The sequence below is a fragment of the Oncorhynchus mykiss genome, chromosome 5 (assembly GCF_057628025.1).
Source record: "Oncorhynchus mykiss isolate SJ-2025 chromosome 5, ASM5762802v1, whole genome shotgun sequence".
Taxonomy (NCBI): Eukaryota; Metazoa; Chordata; class Actinopteri; order Salmoniformes; family Salmonidae; genus Oncorhynchus; species Oncorhynchus mykiss.
Window position 1 is genome coordinate 58207501 of NC_143026.1, and position 12356 is coordinate 58219856.

Sequence of the window (12356 nt, forward strand, 5' to 3'; positions counted from 1 at the left end):
CAGGGGCCCCGACCAAAGGCCTGTCTGGGGCCGGAGGCGCGTCTCCGTTCAGCAGTAGCGTTTCGGGCCTGGTGGCCTTCCAGAACCCCTTGGGAGAGACGCAGGGTTTAGCCGCATTAGAAGCGCTAACATTATCCGCCAGGGGACTAGAGTTGGCGTTAACATCAGACAGGTTCTCCAGGCTGGAGCCCTCACCCTGTTCATGTGGGAGCGCAAGCAGGCTGAAGTCCAACCCACCCGTCCCCACCCCCTCCATCAGGCTGTCTGGCACCACTGGGTGGAGAGTGGAATCCTGGGACTCTGCATCTTCGTCGCTACTACTTGAGCCCCAGCTCACCAGGACAGGACCGAATAGAGAAGAGGACACAGGAAAGGCCTTCTTATCCATGCCTGCCTTGAAAGCCTCCCTCCCTGCAGCCTTGTTGCGTTCAGACAGGGCCTTGACCTTGGACTGCAGGGCCGACACAGCTGAGCCCGGGGGCCCGGGCTGCTGCTGGAACAGGAGCTGGCTAAGGGGGCAAGGGGAGGGCGAGGTGGGGGTAGGGGTTGAGGTGGCAGGCTCCGGGCTGGGGCTGGAGGAGGGTTGGTCTTCCATGCCAGGTTGCAGGGTCTGGGGCTTGGCTTTCTGTGGCACACAGGGCATGGGGAGAAAGGAGTCTGCCATGGCTACTTTCTCCATGGCCACATCACACCGTCAGGGGAGCGTCAGAGCTGTGAAGGGGACAAGAGAAGAGATACAAGGGATTTTGGTGTTATTTTTTTTGCTGACTTAAAAGAGGGACTAAGAGTATAGCGGTTGCTTTAGCGAGCAAATAAATAGTTCATGAACAATAACAATAATAAGGATGCATGAAATGGCAGTTTTTCTAAATGCCTTTCAAAATAATATCTGTACTTTCATATGACAAATAAATGTTAAATCAAGTTAGAATCCAAAAAGGCATACACCCTGAGAGGAAACTTACTTGTCCCTCAATAAAAAGGAGATTGCCACAAAGGACTTTTTCCTGTATTTGTACAAGGTTTAAGAAAGACGGGCCTTTCTGTTAAGTGACATGGTGGGCAGACGTACAACATTGCCTGGCAGCTAATTACTTTGGCAACCCTCTCTGATATTCACGTTGAGGACCCTACTTTTGTCGCAAAGGGGTAAAAACAATGGCGGCACAAAGGCTAGCTAGCATCTTTAAAGAGGTCCCCCAGCAACCAATAAAGGATGTCACAAAACAGACCGAGAGCGAAGGATAACTACCACCTAGACAACATGAACAGTGTGAATTGTGACCGCCATCCCAGAAACTGTGGAAAGGTTACTGGGAAAAGAGAAATCAAAAAGGGTAATGTGTCGTATTGAGATAAATTATGTGGCACTCAAAGCTACAGAGAACTGCGGGAAAAAAATGTTTTACAGTACCCCTTTCCAAAAGAGATTGACAAATGTTCTCTCAACTCGAGGAGTGTTCTCTATTGGCATTCACAGCTTGTTTTTCCTCACTTACTATGCAGCCTCAAATCCACAAGAGACCTCTAACTCTAACTCAAAGCCAAACAGAATTAGATACACATCAACAAACATCTCAATCCTATTATTACTGGGTAGAGGTCAACGGTGTTGCAACCACTACATTTTTTAAAATAATTTTCTGCAGTAATATTTGATAAAACACTAGGCAGGATTTCTCAACAGTATGAGGGCCTCAATGGCTGGGGCCACTTGTACAGAACATTTCATCCTTGTGTTCTGACATCATCCTCATGGGTTCTGATAAATACAGTGTCCGTTGCTGTGTTAGCTTTTCATAACAACTCGGGTTAGTTTACCCAATGAGAAAAGGGACTGAGAGGCATGTCAAATTTTCCGGGCCCATAAATGACTTGCTACTCACCATACCCATATTCAGCTACCTTTCTCTGTAACCATACACTGAGTGTACAAAACATTAAGAACACCTTCCTAATATTGAGTTATTGAGTAGTGGATCATTCTTGATACACAGGGGAAGCTGTTGAGTGTGACAAACACAGCAGCGTTGCAGTTCTTGGCACAAACCGGTGTGCCTGGCACCTACTACCAATACCCCGTTCAAAGGCACTTAAATCTATTGTCTTGCCCATTTTACCCTCTGAATCGCACATATACACAATCCATGTATTAATTGTCTCAGGGCTTAATAATCCTTCTTTAACCCGTTTCCTCCCCTTCATCCTCACTGATTTAACAAGTGACATCAATAAAGGATCCTAGCGTTCACGTGGATTCACCTGGTCTACGTCAGGGGTGTCAAACACATTCCGTGGATGGGTCTTGTCACGCGCTGACCTTAGAGAGTCTTTTCATTTCTCTATTTGGTTAGGTCGGAGTGTGATTTGGGTGGGCATTCTAGTTTTTCAATTTCTTTGTTGGTTCCCATTCTGTCTATCGTTGTCTCTGATTGGGGATCATACTTAGGCAGCCCTTTTTCCCACCTTTGATTGTGGGATATTGTTTTTGCATAGTTGCTGTCTAGCCCTGCAGAACTTTACGTTCGGTTTTGTATTTTGTTGTTTTGTCAGAGTTCAGTATTAAAAATCATGAACACTTTCCACACTGCGCTTTGGTCTCATTCATCTTACGACGTAACAAGTCTAGTGTCTGCTGGTTTTAGTTTTTTCCTTTCAATTCAGCCTCAGACAAGGAGGTCAGGGGAGTTCCTTACTAATTAGTGTCTTTAATTAATCAATCAAGAACAAGGTAGGAACGAAAACCCGCAGACACTCAGCGCTTCATGGAATGAGTTGGACACGTGGTCTATGTCATGGAAAGAGCAGGGGTTCATAATGTTTTGTGCACTCAGTGTACATTTTTTAGGCATTCAGTCCACAGGAGTGTTTATTACTGTTAGCAAGGTAACATCATGAAATTCAATCCAGGTTCACCAAACAAACCCTAACAGTACCGTGCTTCTCAAGATGCATGTTGCCTGCAAACAGTGACAGCTCACGAGTCAGTGCGCTCACATTAGAGAAAAACACAGTTCTGTTACCTGACAAGATATACAGTGAGCTCCAAAAGTACTGGCACAGTGACTTTTTTTGTTGTTTTTGCTCTGTACTCCAGCACTTTGGTTGTGAAATGATACAATTACTCCTCCTGTCTCAGCCTCCAGTATTTATGCTGCAATAATTAGTGTCGGGGGGCTAGGGTCAGTCTGTTATATCTGGAGTATTTCTCCTGTCTTATCCGGTGTCCTGTGTGAATTTACGTATACTATCTCTAACTCTCTCTCCCTTTTTCTCTCTTTCTTTCTCTCGGTGGACCTGAGCCCTAGGACCATGCCTCAGGACTACAGTGCCTTGCGAAAGTATTCGGCCCCCTTGAACTTTGCGACCTTTTGCCACATTTCAGGCTTCAAACATAAAGATATAAAACTGTATTTTTTTGTGAAGAATCAACAACAAGTGGGACACAATCATGAAGTGGAACGACATTTATTGGATATTTCAAACTTTTTTAACAAATCAAAAACTGAAAAATTGGGCGTGCAAAATTATTCAGCCCCTTTACTTTCAGTGCAGCAAACTCTCTCCAGAAGTTCAGTGAGGATCTCTGAATGATCCAATGTTGACCTAAATGACTAATGATGATAAATACAATCCACCTGTGTGTAATCAAGTCTCCGTATAAATGCACCTGCACTGTGATAGTCTCAGAGGTCCGTTAAAAGCGCAGAGAGCATCATGAAGAACAAGGAACACACCGGGTAAGTCCGAGATACTGTTGTGAAGAAGTTTAAAGCCGGATTTGGATACAAAAAGATTTCCCAAGCTTTAAACATCCCAAGGAGCACTGTGCAAGCGATAATATTGAAATGGAAGGAGTATCAGACCACTGCAAATCTACCAAGACCTGGCCGTCCCTCTAAACTTTCAGCTCATACAAGGAGAAGACTGATCAGAGATGCAGCCAAGAGGCCCATGATCACTCTGGATGAACTGCAGAGATCTACAGCTGAGGTGGGAGACTGTCCATAGGACAACAATCAGTCGTATATTGCACAAATCTGGCCTTTATGGAAGAGTGGCAAGAAGAAAGCCATTTCTTAAAGATATCCATAAAAAGTGTTGTTTAAAGTTTGCCACAAGCCACCTGGGAGACACACCAAACATGTGGAAGAAGGTGCTCTGGTCAGATGAAACCAAAATTGAACTTTTTGGCAACAATGCAAAACGTTATGTTTGGCGTAAAAGCAACACAGCTCATCACCCTGAACACACCATACCCACTGTCAAACATGGTGGTGGCAGCATCATGGTTTGGGCCTGCTTTTCTTCAGCAGGGACAGGGAAGATGGTTAAAATTGATGGGAAGATGGATGGAGCCAAATACAGGACCATTCTGGAAGAAAACCTGATGGAGTCTGCAAAAGACCTGAGACTGGGACGGAGATTTGTCTTCCAACAAGACAATGATCCAAAACATAAAGCAAAATCTACAATGGAATGGTTCAAAAATAAACATATCCAGGTGTTAGAATGGCCAAGTCAAAGTCCAGACCTGAATCCAATTGAGAATCTGTGGAAAGAACTGAAAACTGCTGTTCACAAATGCTCTCCATCCAACCTCACTGAGCTCGAGCTGTTTTGCAAGGAGGAATGGGAAAAAAATTCAGTCTCTCGATGTGCAAAACTGATAGAGATATACCCCAAGCGACTTACAGCTGTAATCACAGCAAAAGGTGGCGCTACAAAGTATTAACTTAAGGGGGCTGAATCATTTTGCACGCCCAATTTTTCAGTTTTTGATTTGTTAAAAAAGTTTGAAATATCCAATAAATGTCGTTCCACTTCATGATTGTGTCCCACTTGTTGTTGATTCTTCACAAAAAAATACAGTTTTATATCTTTATGTTTGAAGCCTGAAATGTGGCAAAAGGTCGCAAAGTTCAAGGGGGCCGAATACTTTCGCAAGGCACTGTACCTGGCCTGATGACTCCTTGCTGTCCCCAGTCCACCTGACTGTGCTGCTGTTCCAGTTTCAACTGTTCTGCCTGTGGCTATGGAACCCTGACCTGTTCACCGGACGTGCTACCTGTCCCAGACCTGCTGTTTTCAACTCTCTAGAGACAGCAGGAGTGGTAGAGATACTCTGAATGATCAGCTATGAAAGGCCAACTGACATTTACTCCTGAGGTGCTGACCTGTTGCACCCTCTACAACCACTGTGATTATTATTATTTGACCCTGCTGGTCATCTATAAACATTTGAACATCTTGGCCATGTACTGTTATAATCTCCACCCGGCACAGCCAGAAGAAGACTGGCTACCCCTCATAGCCTGGTTCCTCTCTAGGTTTCTTCCTAGGTTTTGGCCTTTCTAGGGAGTTTTTCCAGGCCACCGTGCTTCTACACCTGCATTGCTTGTTGTTTGGGGTTTCAGGCTGGGTTTCTGTACAGCAGTTTGTGACATCGGCTGATGTAAAAAAAAAGGGCTTTATAAATACATTTGATTGATTTGATTGAATTTCTACGAGGTTAATGTGCAGACTGTCAGTTTTAATTTGAGGGTATTTTCATCCAACAATTTAGAAATTACAGCACTTTTTGTACATAGTCTGCCCATTTTAGGGGACCATAAGTACTAGGACAAATTCACTTATACAGTATGTGTATTGAAGTAGTCAAAAGTTTATATTCCTAGCACACAGTGATTACATCAAGCTTTTGACTACAAACGTGCATATCCTGTCTGTTTGTGCATCTGTAACTTTCTCACTCATCATTATTCCCAATTTATTCTGGACTATCCGTAATCCTGGTAGCATCTACATTAATTTTAGAAGCATTTAGAAACATATTATTTTCTTATTTACAATAAAAGTGACTCCAAAACGACACAATAGATTACTTACCATTAATTACTACTGGGCACAACATAATCTGAAACAACCAAAGCAAACAGCAAAATGCATCCAACAAGTTTGCAGTCACAAGCTTTAATACTTCTTTCATACACATAAGTGAATTTGTCCCAATACTTTTCTATCATTTCAAATCCAAACCACTGGAGAACAGAGCCAAAACAACTTTTGGAGTTCACTGTGTTTCCCCTATGACTGAGAAACCAGGTGAAGGAGGTTTACACAGATGTAAAAGGTTTCCTCGTGAGGGGCTTTGCAGAGAAAGTAATTTGATTTAAATTAGTGTGTGCTTAGTAAGGAAGGCTCCCTGCCAAGTTAACACCACCCACAAGCCTCAACTGTCAAGTACTCACAAACATCCCCATTCTTAACCACACTCACTATTATTTACCCATTTCATTTAATTTAATATAGTGTAGAGAGAGAGAGAGAGAGAGTGAGAGAGTCATCAAGGGAAAGGGAAGAATTAGGGAAGTTTGACAGAAGGACCCTACACAATGCCACAAGGCTATAATGTAGGATACCACATAGCACAGTACAACACCACCAGGAAAATATTTGTTATAGGCAATTCCACGGTAACAGATCGATGCTGACTCTGATTTTTCACAAAAGTATGCCAAACAAAAACCATTGATTGCAAAGTTATACAAACCATACAACTCTGTACAGTACAGCACAGTAGAGTATCGTTTAGTACAGTACAATAGAGTAGAGTACAGTACAATACAGTAAATTATACTATACTCTACTCTAGTTTGCTCCACTGTACTTAACTCTAATGTACCATGCTCTACTGTACGGTGCTGTCCAAACTTGTGAAACAGACGTCTATGATTGGTTCAGATTTGGACTGACCAAATTTCAACATCCATGGATATCCGGTGTCGGTTGGTGCTCAGTGGGTGAGAGGGCTGGTTACAGGAAATGGAAAGAGAGGGGACTCATGGGTAGGTGTCAGTAAGAGCCGGGAGAGGTGATATTAACTGGAGAGCGAGAGAAGAGAGACAGGGAGAGAGAGGGAGGGGTTGTCCAGACTGTTTAAACACTCTTGCTTTAACCACCAGACGACAGAAAGAGAAAGAAAACAGTTATGAGTTGAGCGTAACATTATGCCAGTGGAAGGGAGGGAGGACAGTAGCGGGAGACCCAACTGTGGTTTGTGAATACTATAAATTCCTATTGTAGCAAATTGAGTTGCAGTCATTCTGTTACAGATTTTTTTTTGGTCCTTCTGTTACCGATTTAACAGAATGACGCATTTGAATCACTTAATAAATCAGAAACCAAATTGTTATTAATAACAACATAACAACTTGGTTGGTCTACCTTTACTTGTTACTTCTGTGAACTTTGATTATCCTCCCTCCTCATGATGGAGAGAAATTCAAAAACATGTTCAAGGTGCTACACATTGAATTTTTGTATTGTAGTTTCACAAAATGTCCATAATATATATCCAGTAATATTGGAATGATAGTTTCACAATATTACTTACTTGCCAGTGTTGTGTTTGGCTGTGATATTCACCTCTTGATTTCTCCCGCCAGAGTGGCATCTGTGTTCAAAATGGGAAAGCTGTTTTGACTTTGTGGCTGTGTTATCTACTGGAAATTGGGTCAAGCAGCCAATGTAGAAGTTGCTCTGTCCTTTCATGGCTGCTGAAATTCTACACTGTTGGCTCAATTTCAGTTTATGTGAGAAAACAAACACTGAAAAGTGAGGGTTATCTTTGTACCATCTACATCGATGTGAAATATATTTTCAACAACAAAAAATATTGTTTTTTTCAAGCGGTTTGAAGCTGGTCGACCTCAACCGAAAGTAAAAGGCTCAAGCGCGAGTCTTCGTCATGTTACGAGGAAAAAGGATGCAGGGGAACAGGAAATTTGTTTTGAATGCAGCCTAGTGCTGTTGCAATTCATCTAGCTTCCACGTAGGGGAGAAATTCTAGGTGTAGTGCCTTTAAAGATATGTCGTTTTTTGGTAACAGAATAACAAGACACTGGATATTATTTACTGCTGCAATTGACTGTAAAAGGTGATACACGTATATATATCTTAAAGGTGCTAGACAGGATTTTTTTTATTTCTGTATATATCTGCAGTAATATTTCTTAAAGCGGCAATCAGCAGTAGAAACAATAACAAAGCATTGTACCAGCCTCTGTTTCTGAACAAAGCTGAGGGATGGGACTGGAGAAATGCAACCACTCTCAAATTCAAAGACAGAGCCATTAATGCAAGGACGGACCACCCATGATATCAAAATGATAGTTTTAACCATGTTTAGAGGGTATAGTGTTTGTTTACATGTATTGGAGTAAAACAAGCTTATATTTGGGGTTCTGCTGGGGTACGAATGTTGAACTAAGCTCATGAGGCATTTATAAGTTATATTCTTCAAGAATCAATGGGTACAAAGAAAGACGTAGCAACAGCTGATTGCCCCTTTAAAACTATACAGAAGGCCAATAATTTCTGCAAAACTAAATATAAGTGTTGATATTAGTTGTCAGGGGTCTTTGCTTCAACATTATTGTGTTTTTATGTATTTATAATACCTTTTAAGACGTTTTATGCTTGATGATTAAGAACCCCTTTCCATCTGTTTGACCAGAAATCAAGGCCTCTGCTTATTCCTATTTTTTTGGATGGAAAATGGTTGGGAAATATATATACAGTAAGCCTTAAAACCTCTTAAGGATCCACCCCTTTTTTTCAAATTTCGCCTAAAATGACATACCCCAATCTATCTGCCTGTAGCTCAGGCCCTGAAAGCAAGGACATGCATATTCTTGGTACCATTTGAATGGAAACCCTTTGAAGTTTGTGGAAATGTGAAAGGAATGTAGGAGAATATAACACATTAGATCTGGTAAGAGATAATACAAAGAAAAAACAACCGTTAGTTTGTATTTTTTTGTACCATCATCTTTGAAATGCAAGAGAAAGGCCATAATGTATTATTCCAGCCCAGGTGCAATTTAGATTGTATCCACCAGATGGCAGGAGTGTATGTGCAAAGTTTTAGACTGATCCAATGAACCATTGCATTTATGTTCAAATGTTGTATCAAGACTGCCGAAATGTGCCTAATTTGTTTATTAATAACTTTATTAATAACTCATGTTCAAAATGGTGAACTCTCCTCAAACAATGGCATGGTATTCTTTCACTGTAATCACTACTGTACATTTGACAGTGCAGTTAGAATAACAAGAATTTAAGCTTTCTGACAATATCAGATATGTCCATGTCCTGGGAAACATTCTTGTTACATACAACCTCATGCTAATCGCATTAGCCTACGTTAGCTCAACCGTCTCGTTGACAGGACACCGACCCCGAAGAGTGAAAAAAAAAAAAATGATAGACTATATTTGACACCAAATTTGTTGTGCCCCACAAACTTCACATGTAAATGCTCATGGGGCTTATTACATGGAAATGCCCTCATGCACTTAATTAACTGGAACCTGACATAAAAAGTCACACACAGCTTTGATTGGGATTGTGTTGAAAGTCTTTAAAAATAGTAACTTATTAAAGGTGTCTTGTCAGACCGGTCTTAAACCCCTTCAACTCTCTACTGCCTCTCAAGAAAGACCAGAGCCCATATTCACATATTGCCTCAGAGTACGAGTGCTGATCTAGAATCAGTTTTCACCTTTTGATCATAATTAATAATATTACATGGACGGACGGACGGATGGACGGACGGACGGACGGACGGACGGGGGGGGAACTTGATTCTAGATCAGCACTCAGAGACACTTCATGAAATGGATACTACGCCGTAGGGTTTTAATCATCACAGATTCAGTCAGGAATGCAGCTGCTGTCTCCAAATTCCAGGGAGTGACTAAGGGACGCAGAGAGCATGTTAGAGGTTATAAGGCTACACTTCCACACCAACTTTGCACTTCACAACCACTGAGCTTGTGTTGAAATGCCTGCAGTCACTGAACCGCAATGCAACAAGGTCAACATGTGAGACTAAGGGGAGAAGGAAACCAATTGCTTCTGCGAGACTGGGTTTGTTCTATAAGGAGCTGTTTTAGAATACGGTAATTTATCTGAATTTCCTCTGCCAACCTCACCTCTACTGAAATGCTACTAGGTTTCTAATTCACATGCAAATATGGTGGCCACAAAGGATGTAATAGATTTTGGCCTCTCCTGCCTGTATTTGAATTCGGACAATAGATGACACCCCAGATGCCATGATCAATAAATTACATTGAATGCTTAGGTTCCAATTGTCATTGAAATAATTATAGTTGGTTTCTTCCTTTGTTTCGGTAAGATAGAGAATAGTCCCTGAGAGTGTGAAGAGGAAAAAGTTCTTACCTCTCTCCCTCCATTGGTGTTCAGAGACTGAGGTAGCTCTGCCTGCTCTGGCCTCCTCTCCCAAATGCCATCCTAAAATCTGTGAAAGCTCAGCCCAAAATTTTCTCACTGTTATTTCAGCGACGCCTTCTATTTTGAAACAACCTTCCCCTTCCCTCCCTCCCTCCCTCTCTGTCTTTCTCCAGCTGTGTCGGGGCAGTTCAAGTGTGGGTCTCGTCTCTACTGAGCACTCACTCTCCCTTTAAGTACACAAATCTGGGAGTTTCACCAACCTTCTCCTCCCCTCAACAGTCCCTGCTGCCAAGTATCCAGTTCCTCTCCCCTCCTTCCTCTGATAAAACATCTACAGCAGGCAGTGGGCAGCAACTGACTGTAAAAGGTGATCCACATGTGTGGAAACCTCAGGGTTGCTTCAGGAGACAGTCTTGAGCAGCTGGTAGAGGATTGGACACAGAAATTCTTAAACGCAACACAAGGGTAGCTCTATTGGTGGAGGGGCTGAAACTCTGCCCGCTGTGGGTGGAGTCTAGTAACTTTACCCTTGAATTTGAGAGAGAGAGAGAGAAAAAGAAAAAGAAAGGTAGCAAAGGAATCTTAAATGCAGAGAGCAGAGGAAATGCACGAGTCTCCAGGCTCATATTCCAGCTGGCTCAGGAATTTTCTTTGTTGATTCTCGATTTGGACTCGGTTGATTCGTCACTCTCTGCCCTCCACCTCATATGTTACTGATTGTCAGATAAAAAAAATAATAAAGGAATACTTTGACATTTAAAGATATCTTTTAACGTGCAAAAAGGTTCACTAGATAATAATTGCGTTCTCATGTTTATTTTTCTTTCGGGGGGAATTTTTGAATCCCCAAGGTCTCCCAGGCCTGTTTTGAAACAGGGCCATAATAATCGGAAACATTGGGGAAGATATTTAACTTCATACACTGCTAGATCCAAGTTAGTCTAACTGGAAGTCCTGCTGACTTCAGAGTCTGGAAATACTGTTTTTATGTTGTCTTTACGATGCGTTGGTTGATACCATTCCATTCACTCCATTCCAGCCATTACACTCCATTTCAGCCATTATTATGAGCTGTCCTCCCCTCAGCAGCCTCCACTGCTCAAACACTCACAGGCACATCCACACACATCCATTACAGCTGTTGGATTTTCAAATCAAAACAAGAAGAAGTGTTAACCCCCCCCAGAGGGAAAAAAACATTTGAGAGAACCAATCAATGAGTCTGCTCAATTTCTAATCAAATATTGCATTAACAAACAACCTCCTGTCCAGATCAGTGAGTCACAGCTCTGCCCTCGCTGAGCGGTCAAGTGGGTCGCGTCAGCCATGCTAGATCCAAGTACCCAGACCTGAGAAAGTCAAGCTCGGAAACTGAGGAATGTAATCAAACTCACAGCCGTACGAAAAATGTCTCTCCTTCCCCCCAAATAAGTTACCCTATTTTCAGAGCTGAAATGTGATTTGCTCAATCCACCCCTTCCTCCTTTTGAACAAGACCTCTATTGTGCTGTAACTCCCATTTGTAACATACACATCTAGGACCACCATGAATTGGCCCAGGACTATGTCTATGCCTCATAAGTACTGTAAGTATGGCCCAAAGACGAATCTCCACCTTGGGATAAAGCCAACATATGTGTCTGGTGTTTGTTTACACACTGTCAGTCTGAGTACCGGACTGGTAGTGTAATGGCGACTATCTCAGTATTTTTTTAAAGCAACAGTTTATGCCTGTGTTTCCTGAGTTGACAGGGTTCTCTGAGTAACGCAAGACTATGAGCTCATTTCTGCCAGTGGGCTGGAGAAATAGTCCAGTTTAGCCAGAGAAAAAGTAGTCGATGGTGTCTGAAGCTTTCATGTTGAAACACTGCTTTTCAGATTGTGGGGGTTTCAAGGAAAAGCAGAATTGCAGTGCCTTGCAGAGATGATATTAAAAGCCTTGCTAGCCAGACATAACTGTATGCATCTGACAGCCTTAAAATGCCTATGGGAGTAGACAGTCGAGGATGCTCTGATATCGGAGCTTTTCATCAAGACTGAAGAAGTGATTGACCCTGAGCACAGATCTGGGATCCCCTTACATTGTTACAAAC

General features: G+C 42.2%; 1 protein-coding gene across 3 annotated transcripts in view; it reads right to left on the reverse strand.

Annotated features, from left to right (window-relative positions):
* The window catches only part of kiaa1614 (KIAA1614 ortholog), a 28735-nt gene extending 18049 nt beyond the window's left edge, over positions 1–10686 (reverse strand). For 2 of the 3 annotated variants that reach the window (XM_021603428.3, XM_021603430.3), the window contains exons 1-2: positions 10252–10574; positions 1–711 (exon numbers count right to left, since the gene is read on the reverse strand). The exon at positions 1–711 is cut by the window's left edge and continues 342 nt beyond it. In XM_021603428.3, the coding sequence (XP_021459103.3) occupies positions 1–679 (679 nt within the window). In that variant the 5' untranslated portion in view covers positions 680–711; positions 10252–10574. Of the gene's footprint in view, positions 712–10251 lie in introns of all 3 variants that reach the window. The other variant, XM_021603429.3, reaches the window with a different exon arrangement.
* Positions 10687–12356: the final 1670 nt, after the last annotated feature.